The sequence below is a fragment of the Eptesicus fuscus genome, chromosome 4 (assembly GCF_027574615.1).
Source record: "Eptesicus fuscus isolate TK198812 chromosome 4, DD_ASM_mEF_20220401, whole genome shotgun sequence".
Classification (NCBI taxonomy): Eukaryota; Metazoa; Chordata; class Mammalia; order Chiroptera; family Vespertilionidae; genus Eptesicus; species Eptesicus fuscus.
The window spans coordinates 68,780,227-68,806,518 of record NC_072476.1 but is presented as its reverse complement, the minus strand read 5'-3'; the positions used below and the strand labels follow the sequence as shown (position 1 = coordinate 68,806,518).

The 26,292-nt window shown below is 41.0% G+C and overlaps 1 protein-coding gene across 10 annotated transcripts in view; it reads right to left on the bottom strand.

The window, feature by feature from the left end:
• The window catches only part of SSBP2 (single stranded DNA binding protein 2), a 221,967-nt gene extending 202,496 nt beyond the window's left edge, over positions 1-19,471 (bottom strand). For 3 of the 10 annotated variants that reach the window (XM_054715106.1, XM_054715107.1, XM_054715109.1), the window contains exon 1: positions 19,232-19,471. In XM_054715106.1, coding sequence (XP_054571081.1) covers positions 19,232-19,293 — 62 coding nt within the window. In that variant the 5' untranslated portion in view covers positions 19,294-19,471. The remainder of the gene's footprint in view (positions 1-19,231) is intronic. The other 7 variants (XM_008161996.3, XM_008161998.3, XM_054715110.1 and 4 more) reach the window with 4 other exon arrangements.
• Positions 19,472-26,292: the final 6,821 nt, after the last annotated feature.

Here is a 26,292-nt window from a genome sequence, read left to right as displayed (position 1 = left end):
AAAACAACAATGAGGTACCATCTCACACCTGTCAGAATGGCTATCATCAACAAATCAACAAACGACAAGTGCTGGCAAGGATGTGGAGAAAAAGGAACCCTCGTGCACTGCTGGTGGAAATGCAGACTGGAGCAGCCACTGTGGAAAACAGTATGGAGATTCCTCAAAAAATTAAAATGGAACTCCCATTTGACCCAGTAATCCCACTTCTGGGAGTATATCTCAAGAAATCAGAAACACCAATCAGAAAGGATATATGCACCCCTATGTTCATAGCAGCACAAATTACAATAGTTAAGATTTGGAAACAGCCTAAGTGCCCATCAGCAGATGAGTGGATTAAAAAATGGTGGTACATCTACACAATGGAATACTACACTGGTGTAAAAAGAAGGAACTCTTACCATTTGCAACAGCATGTATGGACCTAGAGAGCATTGTGCTAAGTGAAATAAGCCAGTCAGAAAAAGATAAATATCACATGATCTCATTTGTGGAATATAATGAACAACATAAACTGATGACCAAAAACAGAGCCAGAGGAAAAAAATATTTTTATAATATACTAGAGGCCTGGTGCATGATATTCGTGCATGGGGGGGGGGGGGGGGGGGGGAAGGGGGTCCCTCAGCCCAGCCTGCACCCTCTCCAATCTGAGACTGCTGGCTCCTAACCGCCTGCCTGCTTGCCTGCCTGATTGCCCCTAACTGCTTCTGCCTGCCAACCCGGTCACCCCCTAACTGCTCCCCTGCTGGCCTGATTGACGCCTAACTGCTCCCCTGGCTGCCCAATTGCCCCCAACTGCCCTCCCCTGCCAGCCTCGTTGTCCCCAACTGCCCTCCCCTGCAGGCCTGGTCACCCCCAACTGCCCTCCTCTGCAGGCCTGGTTTTCCCCAACTGGCCTCCCCTGCTGACCTGTTTGCCCCCAACTTCCCTCCCCTGCTGGCTTGATTGTCCACAACTTCCCGCCCCTGCCGGCCATCTTGTGGTGGCCTTCTTGTGGTGGCCAGCTTGTGGTGGCCATCTTGTGATGATGTGAGGGCATCACGTGAGGGCATGAGGACCACCTAGGCTTTTATTAGTATAGATAGAAGTAATCCTGTTACTTGCAGGTTTTTAATATTTCCTACAACTTTTGTGATATTATACTATGTTAGTACAGTTTTTGTAATAATATATTTAAAATTTTTCTTGAAATATCAAGGTTTATTGCACATAATATTATTATATTTAAAATAATTTTTCTTGAAATATTAATGTTTATTGCATGTAAATGTCTAATTATTTTGTATCTACAATCTGGTAATAGATTTATTTTGTATATTGTAAAAAAATAAATAAATAAATAAATAAAATAAAAACCACTGCCCTTATTGGAAGATTTTTCAAATAAATGCCACTTTACTCAAGTTCCCAAGAGAAAAATCAAATTGACCTGCACATGCTCCTCATTGTTGATTTGAAATGAATATAAGCATATTAAACTAATGATCAAATGAAAGTACTTAACAAATTTTGCTTAGAACAGTAGCGGTTGCAAACTTTAGTTAATTCATCTCATGCTGGATATTGCAAATTATATTAAATATATACTGACAAAACTTAATTTATTGCCTTTTATAACTATATGACAAAAAGTAAATAATAACCCTGACCCTGTCAGTTACATTTTGAAGCTCTAATAAAACAGTCATGAGATTTATGTAAAGGGCAAATATGCCATTAATAATGTTACATAGGACTCATTCTAACTTATACTTTAAAAGATTTTAATTCAAATATACTTTTTAACAAATGATAAGAAAGAAATAGCTTCTACCATCTTCCAAAATCATCCCTCCCCAAACATACACACAACTAAATCGCTTCCGAGTTTCTGTTTCTAGAAAGGATGACATCTCTCTCTTCTAGACTCTCCCAAGCACAAACTGTTCCCTATGTCATGTTTACTTCTCTAGCAGGGTTTATCTTGCTCACTGCTCTATCTCCATTGACTTATACAGTGCCTGGCAGAGTGAAATAAGCAAATGATTTTAAAAGTTGTTGTTTTTAAGCTTTTGTGTCTGAAGGAGGGGGATTTACTAGGAACTTGGAAAATGACAAATGTTCATAAATGTTATATTTTGTTGCCTTCCCCCCTCTTACTTAAAAGGGTACTTTTTAGTCAGGTGGTTTAATGTTTTTCTTTATAAATAATATCAAAAACTTTACATACAGGTGTGAATATAGAAAAGTCAGAATTTTCATCACTTTATTTGTATTTTAAATTTTTTTACTTTGAATATTTACTACTTAAATAATAACTATTTTTAAGAACAGCTTTATAAACATGCAATCATACATTGCACATAGCAAAGTATGTACTTTGATACATTTTGAAATGTGTATACATCCATGAAACCATCATCACAATCATGATTATGAACAAATCCATCACCCCGGAAGCTTTTGTAATCTCTCCTTCCCAACCCTCTCTGGCCCCTCCCACTATGCCTCCAGGCAACCACTGATCTGCTTTCTGTTAACAAAAATTAGTTTGCACTTTCTAGAATCTATATACATAAAAGCCTAATATGCTAAGTGTCTATTTGGTCAACTGTTTGGTCAACCACTTGACCAGTTGCTATGACGTGCACTAATCACCAGGGGGTAGACACTCCAACTTGTAGGTTAGCTTCCTGCTGGGGTCCAGCCGATCGGGACTGGGTGAGATGGGCTGGACATGCCTTGGAGCCCTCCCACAGTCCCTCCCTGGCCGGCCAACCTCCCGCGGTCGTACTTGGCTGGCAGGCACTGATCGGCCCTGATGGGGACTGGGCAAGACGGGATAGACACACCCTGGAGCCCTCCCGCGGTCCTGGCCTCTAAAATATTTCTTCTAATTAATTTCCTTTCAGTGTGCACGAATTTGTGCACTGGGCCTCTAGTACATAAAGAGACTCAAACAGTATCTACTTTATAAAAAGTATTTTAAAGAGTAATATTCTGCACTATTAATAGGGGTTTTACTCAAGTATTCTCATTTATCCCTTCTATCAATTTAAAAAGCAGGAAGGAAATTTAAAGATACTCTACAGCAAGCATGTGAAACTCTCAGCCTGCAGGCCACATGCAGCCCACAATGAATATTTTTGTGGCCCAGCCAATATAATGGTATGTAAGAAACATTTTAATAAAAATTTCATAGCATCTTTTTTTACAATATCCTGTTATACATAATTATTAATAATGAACTACAACGTTCGCTAATGACTGATTACTACAATCGTGTTACATTCATTTCCCTTACGCACCTTATGCACAGGTGCACCATTTCTCTCCACTAATACTAGCAGCATAGCAGCGAATATTTTAGCAGCCAATTGCCATGTCGTTAGTCTTGTACTGACTTGTATGCTGTGCGCAACAGGAAATATTTCGCTTTCGGAGAACAAGAAAGATAGATTTGCATTATGCTTATTAATTTGTGCAGTTATTCAGTGTCTGGTAAGTTAATGTTCAAGAAAAATATTAATTTTTATTAAAATGTTCTATTATTTTACATTAACGATTACTAATTTATTGCAGCCCTTTGTATTCAGCATATCTCTATCGAAATAAACCTTCGTTTCTATGAAAAATTAAGCTTTTGTTTTTTTGCGGCCCACTTAAACTTAAACTTTGTTTATTAGACCCGTGTTAGCCTTTGAGTTTGACATGTTTGCTCTACAGGAAGGAGTTAAAGTATGCTAACCAGGAGAGATTTTTAAAATACTTTCCCACTAGATTTTTGCTTTAAGTTATGTGCTACTGATTGGTAGCCAGAGTAGACAGCTATTAAGCTTTTCAACTATTCCAAAGTCATTTCCCAATCATCATTTGAAAATGTCCCCTTTATCCCAATCGCCTATGAGTCATAAAAGCTTTTAATAAACAGTTGACAAAAGCTAGCAATGTAACCCCACCAAAGTATCTTACCTCATCCTAAAAATAATTTTTAAAAACTCACAGTCACTTTCTAAGCCCATCTACTAAAGCTAAAACCACCTTTACCTCCTGCATTCTTTTTCCCTTCCATGTTCCCTAGAGCATTCCAGTACTGTCATCTTTAATTTAAAAAAAAAAGGTTCAAAGTAATTGACAAAACCTCTTTATAAGATGATAAAACCAAACAGTGTTTCCCAACTAATGCTCCACCTCATTCAAAATTACCCAAGTAAAAAATTATATCCTCTTCTAGTTAGTCTTCTCTCTGTGCTTTTTTCCCAAGTGGAGGCTGTCCACATGTGATGTCTCCACTTCCTTGCCTGATAGCCAGCTCCAGAAAGCACTGCATGTTAGCGTGGGTCCACGCCACTGAAACTGTCCTCCCTGTGGTCACAAATGATCTCTCAGTCTAAAAAGTCCCCTTCCTTGACTTCTGTGATGCCAATCCCCTTACAAGTTTCCTTCGTATCTCCCTAGTGTTCCTTTTCGGTCTCAATCTCAAATTCTTCTTCCACCAACCCCTTAAGTATTCCTCAAAGTCCCATCTTTAAGTCTTCACACTTTCTCCCTTGACATTCATTCCCATAAAGATGACTTCACTCCCATCTCAGGGCTTCAAATGATAGACAAGCAAAGAAAAGTGGGCCATACATAATGAGTAAGACACATTAACTAGTCTATGTTGCTTAAAGTTGGGGAGGTAGGAGGGCATAGCATGTGTGCAGCTTCTGGAGTGTTGGTAATGTTCTTTTTCTTGATGTGGGTGCTTGGTTACACTGGTGTGTTCAGTTAGTGAAGATTCAGTCTATAGACTTATGATATGTACACTTTTCTCTATACTCTAGTAAATTTCATACTTCAATAAAGTTATTTTTTATGTTAGGATTATTTGATTTTTTTTTAATCCTCACTCCAGGATATGTTTTTCATTGATTTTTAGAGAGAGGAAGAGGGGAGAGGGAGAGAGAGAGGGAGAGGGAGAGGGAGAGGGAGAGGGAGAAGGAGAGGGAGAGGGAGAGGGAGAGGGAGAGGGAGAGGGAGAGGGAGAGGGAGAGGGAGAGGGAGAGGGGGAGAGAGGGAGAGGGGGGAGAGGGGAGAGAGAGAGAGAGAGAGAGAGAGAGAGAGAGAGAGAGAGAGAGAGACAGTGATGTGAGAGAGAACATCAACTGATTGCCTCTATACATGCCCCAACCAGGGATGGAACCTGCCACCTTTCAGTGTATGAACGATGCTCCAACCAACAGAGCCACACTGACCAGGGCAAGTTATTTTTTTAAAAGGGAGAAAGAATGAGCTAAACTTCAGTTCAGATTCCAGGTCTGACATGTGTTACTTGGCCAAGTTACTTATCCTATTAAAGCTTTTGTTTTCTCATCATTAAAATGGAGCCGATATCATTAAAATGCAGATGATAACAGCTACTTCATAGCACTGTAAAGAGTAAAGTAACTTCCAAACAAGGTGCCTGGCACACAGGTACCTTCTGCTTACAAATATTATCTCTTTTCCCCCTTCCTTCTCAATTCTGTATCTCCAGCCTAGACACACTTCCTCCACACCCCAGCTTAAAAACCACATACCCAATTTCCTCTCAGAGTGCTCCATCTCTAGGTCTGAGTGGCACCTCAAACTGAACTCATCTTCCTCCTTACACCTATCTGTCCTTCCTCTGCAGTCCCTTGAAGCCTAAGACTGAAACTTCTACCCACAATTACAGCATCTCAGAAAGCCTGATTTCCACATTTAGGCTACCAAGTCCTATGTACTCCACATCCTAAGACAGCCACGGGGCTGCCAGTGGTGTAGAAAAATGATGTACTACTACAGTAGCTTACTTATTACAATGGCTTCCTAACATATCTGTCTCCCCCTTTACCCCACCCTACATATTACTTCCAGAATGATTTTTTTCTAAATTACACCTCAGAAGATGTCACTTATCTGCTTAAAATTACTTATCCCCCAGGCCACTCAAGGTTATTCTCAAAATAGTTCCTATCTAACTTGCCAGGTTTATCCCTTACAGCACATCCAGCCGTACCAACTTTCTTGCAGTTCACCATCTATGCCATACTCTTTGATGCATCCGTGTTGCTGTATTTTTCTCTCCTAGAATACTCTTTACTTGCCCCCCACCTAATTCGGCTAATTCTTATTCCTTATTTAATAAATATCCTCTTAGAAATAGCTCCTGAGACTACCGTAGCCCTAGGCTGGATTCAACACCCTTTTTCACAACTCCCATAGCACTTTGTGCATATCATTATAGTGCTTTGTTAGCCAGTGTGATAATCACTGGTGGTGAGCCCCTTCTGGATAGTGAGCTCCCAATGGGCAGAGACTGCTGTGTTATTCATATCTCAGCTCAAGAGGGCTCAACGAAGGCAGACATAAGAGGGACAGTTAATATTTCTTAAACAAATAAAGGAATGAGAAGACAGCAGAAAGCAGAAGGAATATTATCCCCACTTCATAAAATGCATACAAATTTACATTATCATTAGACTAGAGGCCCGGTGCACAAATTCATGCACAGGTGGGACCCCTCGGCCTGGCCGGCGATTGGGGCTGTCTCGCCTAGTCCCAATGGGGGCCGATCGGGGCCTGCTGGCCAGGGTGGAGTGGGAGATTGGCCGGCCCCCATCAGCTGGGGGAAAGAGACCGTGGGAGGTTGGCTGTGGGAGCGCACTGACCACCAGGGGGCAGCTCCTGCATTGAGTGTCTGCCCCCTGGTGGTGAGTGCGTATCATAGCTACCGGCCGGTCATCCAGTCATCTCGGTCGCTTAGGCTTTTGTAGATAGTTAAGTGGGTTTTTTTAAACTAATTTTAAATGCTATTTTGACAAAACCCAACTTAAAAACACTATTTTCTCAGGCCATTCATTCAATACAAAGAAGTAGAAGACTTGGTTTCAAATTTTTTAAACATTAAAAAAACATTTTCCTATATATTCTCCACTGGCCCTGCCATATCTACTCCCTACACTTCTGCCCTGCTCAGATCTGGGAGGCTGATCTGCAGCTACAGAGTATGTCATCCTGGCTCCCTTGCCCTCTGGCTCCCAGTTGGGTTCTACAGAAAGGAGGCTTCAGCTGATGAACGGGCAGGAAAGGAAAGAAGATCCCCTCTTTGCTAGGCCTCCAGCCTCTGTTTACAGTGATTTCTCAGTATCTGTGGTCCTCTTCATAAAACCACAGCCCCCGGAGGGTGACATTTCTGCAAAGACCACAGTGCTCACTGGATCCTGGTTAACTGCCCTCTCCCTTTTCTCCTGCAGATCTAAGGCAGGTAACTCTTCCCTTGATGCTAATTCCTCGGTGTTCCTCCATCCCTTGTTGGTTTTAATCCTGCACATACCTTTATTAAACTCTCTCCAACTACCCTTTTAAGGAAGCTATCTTGCTGAGGATCTGATACACAGAAACACTTGGTCAACTCGCAGCATTGTTGCCAGTGCTTGCTTATAGTATGATCTTATTAATATCCCCATCTCACAGAAAAGCATCAACAGCCTTTAAAGTTTTAATAAAAACATGCCTATACCCTAATCTTTCTAGCCCTAAATTTATACCTAAGTCCAACTCACTTACATAATTGACCTAGTACCAATTTGAATTCAAAATGAATTAGTAACTCATTCCCCAGGTTAAACTACTTGCAAATTATTCCCAATATATACACACAAACACGTGTGTGTGTGTGTGTGTGTGTGTGTGTGTGTGTGTGTGTGTGCCTATGTGTATATAATGTATTTTATGGTAAGAAACCTCACTCAGGTTTTTCCACTACTATATTTCTAAATAAAAAAATATATCTGTTTAATTCAGGGTTTAAAAATGCATATTGAAATACCTTTAATAGCTTCCTAATAGCTATTGCTTAAATGCACTGATAAAGTATAATCATCACATAATTTCAATCCAATTATAAACAACAAATGAATGAAAAAATAAAACTAAGGAATTGTTTCTATTTTTTTCTAATAGTCAGTACTACAGAAATGACTATGTAATAGATTCAATATGGTTATACTATTGCTCATGGACCACATGGAATTTTCCAGATGCCCTAGTCCAAAAACAAATAAACAAAAAAATAATAGGCCATATGTTGGTTGGAAGAGACAATAATTATAGGAGACTCATAATTGAAGGAGAAAGTTTTTTCCTAGACATTATATATTCCTTTTCTTTTGATTTCTGACTCTAAAATTCACCAACTGAAATAATGTATGTCAGATAACTTTGCCTCTAGATACAGAAAGAAGGAAGAAACAGCTCTACCTGAAATGGTAATCTGAGCTCCTATCTGACAAACATTGCATCCAAGTTCTTAAGTCTCAGATACCAGCTAAAGAATTTGGAACTATTTGTGGAGCATTTTTGGTTGCTGTCATTCTGCCCAACTTATTAGCAGCTGTAAATGTTTTCCTTAACCTTTTTCTTTAACCTCTCTTTTCTATTGCCTCTCGCCCCAACTAAAAGTGGAACTATCCACGCATTCCCTTCCCACTCCCCAGCCTCACAACTCCCATTGCTTTTATCCCACAATAAGCAATGAAATACACTGAGGCAAGATAGCTTAAATGAGCAATGGAGTCATATGAAGTTGCTAGAGGGATTAAGAAAGAAAAGAAGCCAAACACAAAAAGACAAACACTGTATAATTCCATTTATACAAGGTATCTAGAATAGTCAAATTCATTGTGACAGAAACTAGAATGGTAGTTCCCAAGGGCTTGGGAAAAGGGAAACGGGGAGTTATTATTTAACAGATAAAGAGTTTCAGTTTGGGAAGATGAAAAACTTCTATAGATAGATGGGGATGGTTGCACAATAATGTGAATGTACTTAATGCCACTGAAATGTATACCTAAAAATGGCTTAAATGATAAATTTTATGTTATATATATTTTACCATTACAAAAACAAACAAAAAGAATATTCTATCAATAATCCATACCAAGATTCTATATTGGAAAGAGGTACAAAAGGAAAAACAATCCTTTCCTTTCCCAACCCTTATCCCAACTCTCCAAATTGAAGCTAATTGGTAAGAAATAGAGAATAGTTCATTGATCAAAATTAGCCTGAGCCTTCACAAATTTGAAATCCCAACTACCCCAAATCCCAAACCAATTAACTTATATAACAAAAGCACAAGGATTTCGAACAAAAACCAGACTTTATTTATGATATAGCATATTTAGGAGTTAAGTAATTGTATAGACTTGTGCTTAATGCACACTATAGCAATACTTTCTATTTAATCCAAGTATTGGTACAAACTTTTAACTACCATTGAATTCATGATTCTGCCTACTTAAGCTATATATGCATGAATCTCTCATTTTAAAAGAGGCAGCTGTAGTATAATGAAAGAAACACTGACCTCAGAACCGAAAATAATCTTAATATGATTCAGCTCTGCCACATAGTATCCCTAGTACCCTCTCTAGGTAAATCTATTTCCACTTATAAATCTCTGTAGTCAATTTTCACCAAACTCACAAGATCATTGTGAGATTTAAATAAATCTTGAAACTATAAAGTAAAATTTCATTATTAAATTTGTTAAAAGATTCTAATACAAATTTATATTAAAACTAGAGGCCTGGTGCATGAATTTGTGCACCAGTGGGGTCCCTTGGCCTGGCCTGCAGGATCAGGCTGAAACTGGCTCTGTGACATCCCCGAGGGGTCCCGGATTGCAAGAGGGCACATGGACCCCACCAGTGCACTGACCAGCCAGGGAGGGACGCAGGAGATTGACCAGCTAGCCTCTGTTTACAGTGATTTCTCAGTATCTGTGGTCCTCATGGGAGGGCTCCAGAGCATGTCCAGCCCGTCTCACTCAGTCCCGACTGCCGGACCCCAGTAGCAAGCTAACCTAACAGTCGGAGCGTCTCCCCGCAGTGGTCAGTGCATGTCATAGTGAGCCGTTGAGCAGCCTTAGCATATCATTAGCATATTATGCTTTGATTGGTTGAATGGATGACCGGACACTTAGCACATTAGGCTTTTATTATATAGGATATACACATATTTCATAGTAAAACAATTAGGTAATCTGTTATCCTAAAGTTCACAGGGAGATTAAGTGCCTATATTACAGAAAACATTTCTTAGAGATTATACATTAATTCTGGTACCAAATATTAGAAATACTGGGGAGAAAATGAGCTAGATATAGTGATACCCTGTAGTGAATCTTCAATTCATTTATTCCACAAATACCTAATCTGAATTCCAAGCACTATGCGAATCAGTGGGAATATACTGGAGAAAACAACACTATGGTTCTTCTCCTCAGGGAGCTTCCAATCTAATTGGGAAATAAGACATTAAAAGATCACACAAGTAATGCATTAATATATGATAGATATGACATAAGGAAGAGTAGAGGTTGCTGTGAGAGCACACAGTATGAGAGTCTAATCCAATTTGGGCAATTTTATGCCAGTTGTACCATCCTTTGTGAACCCAATAGGCTTTAAGTGTTCAATAAATCTTACCTATTTCTATAGCCAACATTATTATAAAACCCACATGTCCCACTGTCCTAGTTAGGAACAACTGTTTGGGAGATAAGAGATAGACAACCTTATTATCTAGGAAAACCCAGGTAAACTAGACCCCTCACCCAATTCCTCAGTAAAAACCAAAACCAGGCCCCAGGAAATATAGCTTATCATCCAAACTTATTTCATACAGTATTTTATATATACCTGAGCAATTATGCTGATGCTGAGAGGTTTCCTCAATGGTACTTTAAACCTGCCTGAAATGTTTTAACTCCAAATCTTCTCATAACTGATTCTTTCAATATTACTCAGGGTTCTGCATAAATGGTTCCCTCTCTAAGAACCTTCCCCTGACTACCTAGCCTCCCAGGCACTCTTTAAATTACATCACCCTACTTCATTACTTTTACAGTACTTCTAACTATCTGAAATTGCCGACTACATTTATTTACGTTTCTCCTTGAAAATTGAAAATAAGTTTCATTAGAGCGGGGACCCATTTTATTCTCAACGTATCCTCAAGATACATCTTTGCCAAGTAGCCCCAGTTTTGTTCAGGTACAAGGGAGCAATGTTTCCAGCCCAGAGGATGAAGGATGACTGATTTAAACCAATTATGGTAACCTTTTGCTGGTAATTGGTTTAGGGGAGGGAATGGCAGTTCTCTTCAATAAGGCATAAGAAGATATCTGCTAAGCAACTTCAAGAAAAGGATTTCCTTGCCGATTGTGAAACATGAAGAAGGAAGAACCTTGCCCTTCTCCCTGCCTTTATACTTGGTTGTATGAGAAAATGATGCTGGGAATCTGATGCAGGGATGTTGAGAGGGAAACCATGAGGACTGCAGAGAAACTGATCCTGAACCCTGGATGCACTTGATTCACTGAATCAACTACCAAACTACCTCTTCCAGGCATCCTGTTATGTGAGATTTATTTTTAGAACCTGATCAATTAAGCCATTTTCTATCTCCTGATTTGATACCTGCAGCCAAAAACATCATAAACTCTTAAGCTTCTGTTTGTTCTGTAACATTAACAGAAAATAGTACCTACAGTCTAGTGGATTCTTAAGGGGATTAAATGAAACAATGCAAGTAAAGACCAAATATAAACAAAATACTCAAATGATAACATTGTTGTTATTGTTACTGTTAAACAATAACCTTCTATGACAAAACTCCACAAGCTCTTTATGTAGTAGTTAGAATTTTGTTATTTTACAGAAAACATTCATTTTAATCCTGTGTAAATAAAATCATTTAAAAAATAATATGTTTACCTGGCTTTCTTCTATCAGTAGCTCTTGGTTCTTTCTCAAATTTAAAGTGGAAAAAAAACAAAAAGGAGAACCAAGGCAAATATCAGATCACTAATGAAAAAATAACCATATGAATATCAGGGGAGAAGCTGTTTTTAGCGTCAACTCCTCTCTTCACTTACATGGACTAAGCCATATATAAATTTTCATCTTACCTTCCGTTCTTACCTTCATAAATATTCCAACACTATTTTAATATGGCTTAGATTATATTAATCAAAAATGAAAACTATTTTAGTAATTAAAACTATACTATATTAATACCTACAATTACAAAAAATATTTTAAAGCAGAAAAAAAGAGTAACTGTTATACTTCATTTCCATATTGTTTTCTATGCCAAACTACTTATTTGATATGCCATGAAGAAAAATTAATACAGAAGATCAAAATTGGAGACCTCCAGGTTATTGGTTCAAGCTCACTCCAGCTAAATTGTGATTTAAGATGCTATAATAGTTCATTACTGTCAGAAAGCTGTTTACAGGCCTACATAACCTAGAATAATCAAAATTCTTAAAGTACAATATTAGGGTTGTTCTGTCATTATTAAAGAAGAGACGAAGAAGAGGGAACAAATATTAAATCCTCCATTGGCCCTAGCCAGTTTGGCTCAATGGATAAGAGCATCAGCCTGGGGACTGAAGGGTCCCAGGTTCGATTCAGGTCAGGGGCATTTTCCTTGATTGCAGGCTCCAGCCCCTCCCTGAGCCTGCGGAGGCAACAAAACCAATAAATGTGTCTCTCTACTCTCCCCCTTCCTTCCACTCTGTCTATCAATGGCAAAATATCCTCAGGTGAGGATTAACAACATCCTCCATTGCACTGGAACTGTCCAGGGTCTTCTGAGTACAGATAAATTTTGGTCCTGTCCATATTACAAAAACATTATTAGCTTTACTTTTCAAAATCTTTAACTATTAACCAACTTTGACAAAAACTGTGTTTCCTATTATGACCAACCATACTGATAAATTTGGGCAGCTGCAGGACTATGAAAAGTTGCCTGGAAAAACTCTTTTCTTCCCTGAGTGAACCATTTTTCACCCATTTTTCAATGTCCTCACACAATGAATATAGTTTAAGGCAAGTAAAAATAGCCTCTACTATTTCTCTAACATTACAGAAAATGAGTGGACCACCCTTCGGATCACTTTTTGTAGACTCTATGGGTTTTACTATAATAGTCAAGTGAATCTCACAGTCCTACTCATATTGTTATAGACATACTAGAGGTCCGGTGCACGAAATTCATGCACTCGGGGGGGGGGGGAGGGGTGTCCCTCAGCAACCCTCTTGCAATCCAGGAGCCCTTGGGGGATGTCTGACTGGTGGCTTAGGCCCGCTCCCCAGGGGAGCGGGCCTAAGCTGCCAGTTGGACATCCTTAGCGCTGCTGCAGAGGTGGGAGAGGCTCCCGCCACTGCTGCTATGCTCACCACCATGAGCCTGGCTCAGGGCTTCTGGCTGAGTGGTGCTCCCCCTGTGGGAGTGCACTGACCACCAGGGGGCAGCTTCTGCATTGAGCGTCTGCGCCCTGGTCAGTGTGCGTCATAGCGACCGGTTGTTTGCTGTTCGGTCAATTTGCATATTAGCCTTTTATTATATAGGATGTGAACAAAACCTTACGTGATCAATGTTGCATATGTAAAATATATATAAAATCTGATAAGCAAAGTTTAAAATCTAAATATAACCACTGATTTTTTTATTCCAAATTCTCTTCAGATATATCCTCCAATATATCTTATTCTGTTGCTCCAATGCTACTTTAAATCCTTCCTTGGGGAAACAATAAGTTACTAATAAAAGTAATATTTTAGCATACATTTACAAAGGCTCACATATTACTAACCAACATGTCACTAGCATGCAAATATTTCATATAATTCCCATCCATTATCAAAGCAATAATAGAGAATATACACAATAGTGCACAATAGTAGAGAATATTCCCATGTACTCCATAATAAAATTATAATTATCTTCAATACATATTTTTAAATTATATATACCCAGCAGTAGTATCATATCTCTTAAATCTAGTACATTAATCCTCAATGCTATGTACCAATTAACATAACAGTTATGATCTCTATGGAAGAAAGAAGATTCTAAATTTAAAGTATATTTTTCCCAAATTTTACTTTCAACTCTAAACTGTTGGGGTGAAATGTTAATAAACTGCAATCTATGTATTCCGCTGCCAGCCCTAAATTGTATGTTTTAATTTTAAAACAAAATAATTCTATTTTCTAGTAGTAACTGAAGATGAAAAGACACATGTGGTTCACTACTACAGAGCAACTAAAATTTAATGATTTATTTTCATCCGGAATTGGTTTTATAGGGCAAACTAGCGCTAAAGTGTGGGAATAAACCTCTCATTTTCTTTCTTCTTTTTGTAATGAAAAATACATTACAATATTAACCCCTTTCCTAAGAGTCAATATAAGTACCCAGATAAAGAATGCTAGAATTTAACTCTTAACATCTTACTCATTTTCTTTTCTTTAGGTTTGTTCCTTCAAAAACTCATTGGGGGCGGGGGATTCTTCTAAAATAGTAAAAAAGAGAGCAATCCAAAGAAAAACTCTCACAACCAAGATGTCATATTAGATAAAAGTTGTTTAGCATTTTGGAGGAAATATCCTCCTTGCACTGGAATTATCCTAGAAGAAAAAATCTGAATAAACAAAAAGTCTTCACTATCTAGGCTTCCAACTTTCACCCCTAAAAATTCTGTGCCTTCATGATCTCACTCATCTAGGGGAAATAATGAACAACATAGACTGATGAACAAGAACAGACCCAGAAACAAGGAGGCATGGATCAGACTGTTGGGCCTCAGAGGGAGGGTAGGGGAGGGTGGGGGTAAAGGGGAGAGATCAACCAAAGGACTTGTGTGCATGCATATGAGCCTAACCAATGGTTAAGGACAACAGGGGGGTGGGGGCATCCGTGGGGAGGGGTGTGGGATGGGAATGGGGGGATGAGGACAAATATGTGATACCTTAATCAATAAAGAAATTAAAAAAAAAAATTCTGTGCCTTCCCAAACCACACATACATCTGCCATCCATCAAAATGAAGGGTATAAGCATCAGGGTTAACAAATGGTTAAGTCTGCACATCTGATCAAGTCTTTAAAGTCTCTTATATATGATTATGTAATGCTGTTCCCTAAATCTATAGCATCCTACCCTAGATCAGGAAGCCAATCTGGTAAACAGAAAAAATTATATCTTTCAGTTTCAACCACAGGTTCTAAAATTAAAGAAATCTTTGTTAGAAACCCAGGTAAGGAGCAAGTTACTTTTCTTTTTCTTTAATGGATAAAAAAATCACTATCTTTTTTCTTTAATGGGAGAATTGGAGAAAATATACATAAAACGCTGACCACAGCAGCTGTGGCATGTAGAATGACAAGTAATAATTATTGTTTTGCCTTTATTGGCTATTTTTGAAATACAATTAAGCTACAGAATGTGGAACTCAAACTTTTAAAGTCCTTATTTTGGAGGTCATTTTGGAGGTCAAAAGATTTTTTTTCACATTGTAAAAAATTCCTTTGAGTCTAGTATCTTCATTTATTCAAATATTTATTTGGTGCTATTGACGTATGAAGGCACTACCCTAAATATCAAGGATACTTCAGAGAAGAAATTTGAATTATCATCCTTTGCCCTCAAGAAACTTACATTTTAGAGACTAGACATTAAACAACCAATTATATAATTACTTAATTACAACTGTGTCTGTGCAAAAAAAAAAAAAAAAAAAAAAAGCCTGCTAAAGGGAGAAATAACCTAACAAGATTAGAATTTAAATTTCTATACAAATATCCCACCTCCCTCCAAGGATTCTCAATCATTCCCTCTATAATTAAGCCTAATCCAAACCTTTGTATAGACTTGATCTGTCTGGTTTTTAAAACAATAAAATAAGTAATTAACTTGACTGGCCATTTTTTAAGTTTATTTTCTAATTATAGTTGCCTTACAATATTATATTAGTTTCAGGTGTACAACATAGTAATTAGACATTTATATACCTTATGCAGTGATCCCTCCGTAAGTCTAGCAATCACCGGTTACCATACATAGTTATTATGATATTACTGACTATATTCCCTATGCCATTTTTATGTTCAGAACTATATACCAAAATTACTAAAAAATATGTAAAACCTACAACTTAATTTCAAATATTCTAATGGTGACTTCTTAATGAAAGAGAAAGCAAAGATATAATAACACAGGTAAGCACTTGTCAGCTACCTTGTTACTTGGTGTTTAGTTTGGTAGATCTGACAAGTGCTGACAAGATCTGAACTCTTGTTAAAAAACACATTTCTTGATAGATTATAAAACTAATATATTTAGTTTATGTGAATACCACTATTCATAATGACTCCTTTTTCAGAATGTTTTTTATTAAAGCAAGATAAATATTTACATATTTATTACTGAAAAAAAATTACTTCTGTGATTTTTAAGATCAGAACAATTCTAATTTGCTTACTGAAAGAGTATTTTTTGCTCAGGTACCTTTTTAATTTGCCACCTTAAAAAAAGTTTGTCTAGTCCAGCCAGTGTGGCTCAGTGGTTGAGCATCGACCTATGAACCAGGAGGTCATAGTTCAATTCCAGTCAGGGCACATGCCCAGGTTGTGGGCTCTATCCCCAGTAGGAGGTTGCTGGAGAGGGCCAACGGATGTTTCTATCTCTCTCTCCATCTCCCTTCCTCTCTGAAATCAATACAAAATATATTTAAATTTTTTTTTTGTTTTAAATCTGGTGACATCCATTTCAAAGACAACTCAAGATTACTATCTTCAGAAGTTAGTACATTGTTGCAGAACAGTGCCATTAATATCCCAAGTAAATATGATGGGGAAACTGAGCAATCAGATCAACTCTCCCACCAAAATGAAAATTAGTTTATTCTGTAAAATAAAATCTACCTCAGCATTGTCTTAGATTCAACAATACTCACCTAGTAATTAATGCAATAATTAACTCAGAACAGCCATTGTCAATGTTCCAAAAGTGGCCTCTTCACCTATATTTAGTTCATAAGGAGAGCCAGTGGAGGTTCCTGATGCCAATTACAATGAATGGAAGACATATATTTAAATCTAATAGCACCATCTAGCAGAACTTCCACTACTTTGCTTACAAGAAAGAGATGTTACTTGGTGTTCAGTTTGGTAGATCTGACAGCAAGCGTGGCCATGATTTGTTTTCATGAAAGAATCACAGAATTAGAACTACAAAGGACCAGACACACCAGGTCCAACTTCCTCATGAAGTATCTCAGATACTAATTTTTTTTTAACAATTTAAAAAGTTATCATGATACAGATTAAATTCAGCCATTCCTGGGAATCCAACTAAAATTTAAAATTACTTTTATTCTCAAATTCAACCACCCTCAAAACAAATAAGATTATACAGCAACATATTTCAATTGCTTCAATCCCATATGCTCTGTAATCATTAAAACATCCTCCTCTAAATGCTTTTATTTTATCAGACATATTACAACCAAAGGATGCACACAAATTAGGCTGTTTCAAAACTTTGATTCCAGTAACTGCTGTTTCTAAACCAGGCTATGATGCTGTCTGTGACACATTCCTTGTCACAGCAATAAGCTCCTGAATGTGCCTCCTCAGAAAATACCTTTGGGGAAAATAAACAACAACAACAAAAAATCAGCATCCCTGCGTTAATTTTTTGTTGTTGTTGTTTTGCTACATCAAGGCCTGCCACCCCCAAATCCTCTGGGGATTGTGTGTGCTGCTGCCAGCACGAGGATTAGGAAATGTTCCCATCCCTAGGGCACAAGAAACTTTCAGGAGAAGGCTGTATTAACTGCCTAAAGCAAACAGGGAAACCTGCGCATTGGCCTTTTGATTTATGCAGCTATGTCCGTGCGCAAGGTAACCCAAGTAGCTTTTGGGGAGATGGTCTCAGACTCTTCCCCAGTCTGGACCCCCTGGGGAAGGGAGAGAGCACAGTCAGTGACGAGGTAAAGCCTCACCCTCCGAGTGGAAGTGGTTGGTTACCAGGAACCAAGGGTCGGCTGCACACACAAAAAGAGGGGTGTCTTCCTCAGTGATCACAGTCACCATTCGCTCTCGTTTTTTTAGCCAACAACCAAACCGCCGTTACAAGTCCCAGAGACGAGCAGCAGACAGCCCTGCGTGGCCGTGTGCCCTGACGGCGGCATCCCGGGCGAAGGGGCGCTTTTCTCGCCAGCCTCCTCTGGGCTCCCACCGAAGTTAACACCTGTATCCCCGCCTCACAACCCAACCAAACAAACTCCTTCCCACGTCCACTCTTCCCCCTTCCCGAAAACGCCTTTTCGGACCCGTGCCCCCTGCCCACCGCACACAACCCTCCGCGCGCCGGCTGCCGCCGCTTACACAACGCCCCCTCCGCGCTCCCCGCGACCCCCGCCCCGCCGGCCGCCCGGGCCACCGCAGTCCCCAGATAATTGGAAAGCAGCAAGTCTCCCCCCCAAAAAAAGTTCGCCAGTGGCCGCCAGTTGAGAGGCAAGAAAAGCAAGCCTACTCCGGCAGATCCCGCTCATCGCCAGCACACTTTTCCTCCCCGGGAACTCGGTCCTGCTCAGACTCCCAAACTTCATCGGCGCCCCTGGCGCCCACCGCCCCCGCCCCAGCTCGCGGAGGTGCGGCAGCGGCGGGCGCGGCGTCCCTCCCGGGGCCGGGGAAAGCCCCCACGCCCACCAGACGACCCACACCCGCACACGCCCTCCGCGCCCCGAGCGCGTCTCCGCGCCCCGCGGGGCCCTGCTCGGCCGCTCCGCGCCAGGCTTCCGCCCGCCGCGCGCCCGGCACCGCCGCCCTCGTCTCGCCCGGCACTCCCAGCCCAGAACCCCGGCGCCCGAGCCCCCGCGGCGGCGCCCCTCGCTCGGTCCGCCCGACCCCAGCCCGTCCCTCCAAACACCCACGATCCCCCACCACGCGCCCTCCTCCAAGCAGCCGCCCCCTCCCGCCTTCCCCACGACCCCCGGCAGCGCTTCGGATCGCTGTAGCCCCGGACCCCAGTTCTAAAGTTACTTTGTAAGGAGGTGAACCCACGGGTTATTTCCCTCGATCACCCAAACAAGTTTCCATCCTCTCCACCAGCACCGCCGCCGCCCCCCAACTCCCTCCCTCCCTCCCACCCGCAGCCCCCCGCGGCCGCCGCCCCGAGAAGAGCACCTTAGGAGACAGCCGCCCCCCGCACCGCATGCCCCCAGATCGCGTACCCCTCCCCCTGCCAGCCCACCCCCGGCTCTCCCCCGGCGGAGAGTGTCTGTGTATCGGTAGGTCTCCCAGAGAGTGCGCGAGTGCGTGCATGTGTGTGCGCGCGTGTGCAGGCGGAGGTGGGTGAGAAGCGGAGACACTTACTTCTCCCGGGCCTGGCTGTCGGACGGGACGGCGCTGCTGTTACTCTTGCCTTTGCCGTACATGCTTGTGCCGAGAGCAGCTCCCACTGTCACGCACCTGTCAACCCATCACAGCCTCCTCGGGAACAGCCCCGTCCCCATGGCGACCCACGCAGCCACCCCCACTATTGGCCGCTCCACGCCAAAGCTCCGCCCCCTTCGCCCAGGCAACGCGCGAGACTGACAGACCTCCTCCTCCCTCCGGCCTTCCCTAGCGCGCGGCGGCGGCTACAGCCAGAGAGGCGGTCTCCTCCCTCCTTCCCTCCCTCCCAGGCTCCCTCCCTCCTTCCCTCTCCACTGCCTCCCTCCTCCCGTTCTCCTTCCCCCCCTCCCCCCGCCGAACCCCGGCGCAAGGGGGGAATTAGAAACTGCTCTAGAAGGATTTTAAACAACTGGCTGTTCTCTCCGCCGCCGTCCCTCCCCCCGCGCCGCCCGCGCTCGGCTCCTCACTGGAGAGAAGGCGCCGGGAGGAGGGGAAAGTGCGGCCTGGAGTTTCTGGCCGGAGCCGGCAGAGCTGTACAGCCTCGGCGGCCCCAGACTTCGGGGCGCCGGCCGAGTACACCGGCAGACCTTCGGCCCCAGCCGCCCTTGGGGCCCCCCGCCAGCCTCTCTCCCGCTCCTCTCCCGTGGAGGACCGGGCGCCGGTACCCAGCATTGATCTCTGCCGCCCTCAACCTCCTCCCTGGGGTGTCGCCCCCGCCCCGCTCCCCGAGGGCCAGCTGGCGAGGGATGCACGCGCTGTTCCCTCGACCTTCTGGCGGAGCGACCCGGAGCGACTCGCTTACCCTCCTGGGGAGTGACTGCGCCTGGGGTCACTGGCGCCGCTGGAGTGGCGTCGCCTGGCTCCTGGGACCGCGCCCTGCGCCCCAGGGGAGCACCCGGCCTCGGGCCTGCCTCCTCTCCTTAGAGGTGAGCCTGCCTTCCACGGATGGCTGGGTGACTCCGAAGGCCTCTGGTTCCCCTACCCCTGCCCCTGCACGCCCAGAGCCCCTGTGGTGCTCCAGGCACCAGCTCCCCTGCCAGATCTGCTGCCCCAAAAGGCCCCAGTCGTCCCCATCGGGCCTGGTTTTCCAACCTTGATGGGGGATGCCTACTCATCCTGACCTCTGGAGTGGGAAGGGCCATAGAAGGCCTTTAAAGCCATCCTGCCCTTGTCCATCAGAATGGACCCCAGCCTCGCTCCAGGAGCTGTGCCAGAGCTGAAAGGCTGGCTGAGAATATTTCTGAATCCAAGCCCCTCATCCCGTCCCACGTCAGTAAATGTGCAAAAGTTTCTGAAACGCAACCTGGTTCCCGAAAGAACGCCATAATGTTATGTTGTGGAGGTCCTTGGATGTAAAATCAAAGTGCAAGTGGAGTTAGAAAGACTAGATGGGCATCAAACAGGGAGTGACAGGGAAGAGGGGCGCAGGTGGGAGTGCAGGTGGGGGCGGGACGGGGGGAACATCAGAAAAGGATGAAATAGCTGTGGGAGGGGAGACAAAATAGATTCAAATGGGAAAAGATGTACCTTTCTATTCCTCACATACAGCTTTAAGCTTTTAGTAGTAGGATCATAAAAATTCATATGAAGATGGGATGGGTGGAATGGAGAGAAATGGGCTTGTGTGGGCATTGACATCAAGTTATAAGAATAAAACGTCAACAGAAGGTTAAGGAAGGGCAGCTAGTAAAAAATGAGAGAATCAGAAAAGGGTTTGGCAACCAAACATATCAAAAACGGGATGGAAATGAAGAAGGACCCTGTTATACGGTATTAAGGAAAATGAAAAAAAAAAATTGGAACAGGTAAAGTATTTCCTTCCTTGATAATTTTTAAAGAAGTATCATTTCTGATTGTTCTAACAGGTCTCAGTATCTGAAGACACACCCTAGTAGAAAACTACGAAGAAGTTGGGAGGTGGGGAAGAACTGTATGCTGTTTTAGTCTCTGCTACTAATTTGTGACATTGATGTCTTTGTCGGTTAAAAAAAAAAAAAGATAAGAAAGAAGAATAAAAGAAACAGCATTAAATGAAGAAGCTATAGAATATGATAGCAAAAGAAGATGACCAAAACAATAGAGGACTGACATTATAATAAAAAGATAAAAGAAAAAATACAAGTGCTTTTACTAAAAGGACAAAAATTCAGCCCGGCCGGCATGGCTCTGTGGTTAAGTGTCAACCTATGAACCAGGAGGTCATGGTTCAGTTCCTGGTCAGGGCACATGCCCAGGTTGCAGGCTCCATCCCCAGTATGGGGCATGCAGGAGGCAACCAACCGCTCAGTGATTCTCATCAATGTTTCTTTCTCCCCCACTTCCTTCCTCTCTGAAATCAATAAAAATATATTTTTAAGGACAAAAATTCTGCCAATAGAAGTAGAGATAAAGAAAGTGAAAAAAAAAATACCAATAGCTTCAGTTGATTAATTTTCCAAGAGAAGTGATTTGCCATTTCTTACTAAAAGTCTCCTTGCTGTTTCTAATGACCTACAGTGATCTGGTAGTGGAGACATGGCATTCACAGTCTCTGAAGAACTAGGAGTGATGCTGAGCCAGGAAACCTCTCTTTTTAAAAATGCTCAAATGTTGATAAGGCTTCCACTGTTTCCAGACTCTGCCTTCAGGTTGGCATTATGTCATTTGTTGTTCAATTATCTACTTCCATTGGCTTCAGTCCAGAAAATTATTATCATTCAGGGCTCCATCACCCATAGAATATTCCCTTAAGGTGATGCTTAGAGAATGCTGTCAAGGAGGGAGTTCCTGGCAGCTGTTGATCCATGCTCCTGCCCACACCTGGAATAAGGTAAGGTTTCCATTAAAAACCAAGAGCCGGGCCCCTGTGCCTCAGGGGTTGAACTTCTACCTAGGAACCAAGAGGTCACCATTTGATTTCAGCCCGGGCACATGCCCAGGTTTGGGGCTCAATCCCCAATAGGGGGCATGCAGGAGGCAGCCAATGGATGATGTTTCTCAGTCATAGATGTTTCTATCTCTCCCTCTCCTTTCCTCTCTCTCTAAAAAAAAAAAAAAAATCAATAAAAACAAACAAACAATGGGCTTTGTGCTGTTATCTAAAAACAAATTAGTTATCATCCTTGCACCAATGTAGGGATTCTCTAACCAGGATTCTCAGTTGTGGCACATTAGAATTGCTTTAGGAAGATGTTGTTGTTGTTATTCTTTTTTGTTTGTTTTTAAATACAAGATCTGGGACCTCACTAGAATAAATCAGGCTAACTAAATCGGAAACCTCTGGGATGGACCCAGGCATCTGTATGTCATATGTAACCAGGGCTGCTTAACTCTGCTCTTCAGTATCCATCTAAAGGCAGCCCACGGGCACTATCAGATCTCAAAACAAGATTTTTAGGTTGTGGCTATACATAGCAGATGATCCTCCCCATGTAAGGCATTAAGCCATCTTTACAATGGACTTTACTTTCTACTCATTGAGCCAACAAATTGGTTAATAGCACGAAAATGTATCACCACATGTGTTCCTATAGTACAAGACCACAAATAGCCATGGTTTATTTTGCTGTTTCCTAAAGAGAAAGGAAAATGAAAGAAAATAACACAGGCTGTTTGCTGTCTGCTGCTGTAATTTATTCATTTGATTGTATTTTACCCAGATTTGTTACATGGAAGAGTCCTTTGTGTAATGGCATATTTTCTGATATTTTAAAAATAAATTGTAGATCTGCACAGTGGCTCATGGAATTCAGAACAAGTTGCTCTTAGTATCGGTAAAGAATAAAATGCTAAAAGGTCTTAGTTCAGAGCTTGCCAAGTTAATGTCGGTTACCTTTACAAGAATGTTATCATCCAATAAATAAACAAAGTGAAAACATGACTATTCCTATATGTGGTAACCTTAAAGCTTTATAGTAATCAAATCAATTACCATTAAAACATCTCAACAGCTACCTGAACAGTCTCTCTTATTTTCCTCTTAATGTTTACACAGGTAAATAAAATGCTCCTTTGCCCTTGTTCAGATTATTTTGAATACGAAGAATGTTCTTTGCATCAGCAACTGTATCTCGTGGGACCAATACTGTAATTAATGAGATTTGACAAACACATATTCAGAACCAAATTTGAGATCCCAGACATAGAAATGAAGATCCATTGTTTAGTTTTCATTTTTAAAAAGGGGAGAAAGATAGATTTAAAGCTTCCTAGTGTAAAGAATTACAACATATTTTTTACAAGTTTTGGGCTTTTTAAAAATCTCACACATGAGGCTGATTAATTTTGGGAGGCTGGATTTGGTGTAGGGGAGTGCTGACCATCTGAGATACCAAACTGAAACATTTTGCATTTGAAGTGTGTGGTTTTTTTTTTAACTTTATTCTTTCAGATATAGAATATAATCATTAGGTCTCCCCACTCCCGCACCCTCGCCCCCATTTTGTTTAGACACTTATGCACAATTTTCTCTTTCTGGAACTTGCATCTTATTCTTGGAAGTCTTTATCATTTTAAAACAGGCAGTTCATTATACCCCACTACTCAAGCTCTAGATTAACTGTATATTTCTTTGATCCTAATTTTTTCCTCTAAAACATTAAGGTTAATAATATCTATATTCTTCCAGTGCATGGAACTTCAAAAAAATTTCCCCTTACTATATAGAACAAAGAGATTAACTCTTTATGTTTAAATGGAAGCTAATAATGAACTTAATTACTTGTATCACATAGAATACTTAGTATGTTAACATAAAGAAAAATAGGATAAAAATATTTATTTAGAAAAAATAAACTATTCAGACATTAAAATGAAGTTTTCTTATTTTGGGGTAATGTTTTTCAAATCAAAACTGTTCTTTTACAAAACTCCTTAGTTTATGAAAATAATGTTTTCTGACTTCTATTCATATCACTTTTCATTTCAAATCACTTAACAGATATCCATCCACTCATTAATATTCAATATACCCCAGTTAATTACATTTTCCTAACCAGTTTTTAAGCTGGGTAAACTGAGTCCTAGAAAGATTCATTAGCATGACCTGATCCTTAAAGCAAATAGAACTAGTTCCAGGATGAGAACTCTGTGTTCCTGGCTGACAGTCCTGTTCCCAGACCACGAAGCCGCACCTCTTTCTCTCAGAAGTGACTATTCCACAGAGGAATGTGAGCAAGCTCTGAGATGTTTGTCACTCAAACTACCATAGGAAACTTCATTCCCAGGAAGAACAGACCAGCATGCTCAGATTTACAAACTGCTCACATGCCATGTACCAAAGTAATTGAATGAACAGTCATTATAACCATAATGCTACACAACGTGGTCTCTTATACCAGAATAACAAATGAAATGGGGCCTCAATTTAACATTATTTGACGCAGTGTTATTGGTTTAACATCAGTTAATCTGAGGCAATGACTGTTTTCTTAACCTATTGCCCTGGATTTTTAAAATCGAAACTTAGATGTTTATAAACACCCACGGGTTAGGAAAAACAATGTGCAGATCTACCAGTTCTAAACAGTTCCATCTCTGGAGTACCTAATCTTTTTTAGCACTATTATGAATTTGCGATTTAGTGACCTGGAATAAAATAAAATAATCCTGATACAAAGAATTGGCAATAAGCTGAAGATGAAGAAAAATGAAAAAAACAGGGCTACCATGTATGGCAGTTTCACATATGTTAGCACATTTTGCAAAACAAATTCCAAGTGTTGCAGTGTTCACTGGCTGGATTTTTGTCATTAATTGTTGAAAGTTATGTAATAGGAAGTGTGCCAAAGAGTGTTCTTTATTCAAAAGTATTACTATGTTTTTTTTTAGTGCATTCCTAAGTCTTCACACAGTTTTTCACCTGCCGAAGTTAGGCCAACATGATGCCTTTGCATTCTCGGAGTTGACAAAAGCCCCTGTCTCAAGAGACCAGCTGTGTACCATTCCAGGCAGTGGCATTTCCTTCGGTGAGGAACAGAAACAGAAAAAAAAAAAATACCTACTACATTTGCTTTTCATAATTTGTCAAAGTAATCGGGCCCTCTTAACCAACTGTGGCAAAAAGAGAAGATGACAAAGTGTTCTACTACTGTATTTTATTTACCAAAATAGTTTATGAATAAGGGGTTAAAATGTATTATATTTTTAACCTCTTTAGCAGTATTAAAAATTTAAGATGTGCTGAATATAGCCATGTCCAACAGTAAGCTATAAAGTTTAAAATCTTAACAGGGTCATGTATACTTGCCAAAGATATGGAGGGCACTTCAAATATTTTATTTTAGAGTACTCAAAAAGTCTTTGGGAAGAGATTAACCAAAGATCATATATGTATATATGCATAAACTATGGACACAGACAAGAGTGTGGCAAAAGTCTATGGTGAGGCAGGGGCTGGGTGGAGGGGGCAAAAGGGGGGAAATGGGAGACAACTATAATACTGATACCAATAAAAATTATAAATAATAAAAATTAAGTATTTGAAACCCATTGTGCCCCATCCTATATATTGCAGTAAATTCTGGAACATGCCTAAGTATTTTGTGGTAGTAATTGCTACCTGCATCAGATTATGAATGCACAAACCAGATTCCTCATCAGATAAATAATTGTATAATCTTATTATTATCAACTTCCCAAACTCATCAGGTCTTTTCTCCTCAGACCTAAATTCTTCAGGCAGAGAATAGAAGGGTCCCCCTGCCACATGGTGCTGTTATTGATGATTATAAGGCAAATTCCCATTAACCTCACTCCACTTCTAGGTCCCAAGTTGTCTGTGGTATTGGAGGGTCAGTATTAAGAAAGTTAAGAAAGGATAAATTTTTGGCATAGGACATGCTACTGCTACTCTGTCCTCCCTTTAATACTCATGGGATTTTTAATTCTTTGAGGAAAATCTCAATCATCTACTGCCCTGTGGATACTGCTTAGGGCTAAAGTTGTTGCTACTCTCTGGGTTAAGGAGCGTTTTAGACAAGAATACTGCCCTCTGGAATATTCTTCTTTGGTAGGATGCTTGATGCTGAAGGGGAAATTAAAGGCTTCAGGAGCACTATATC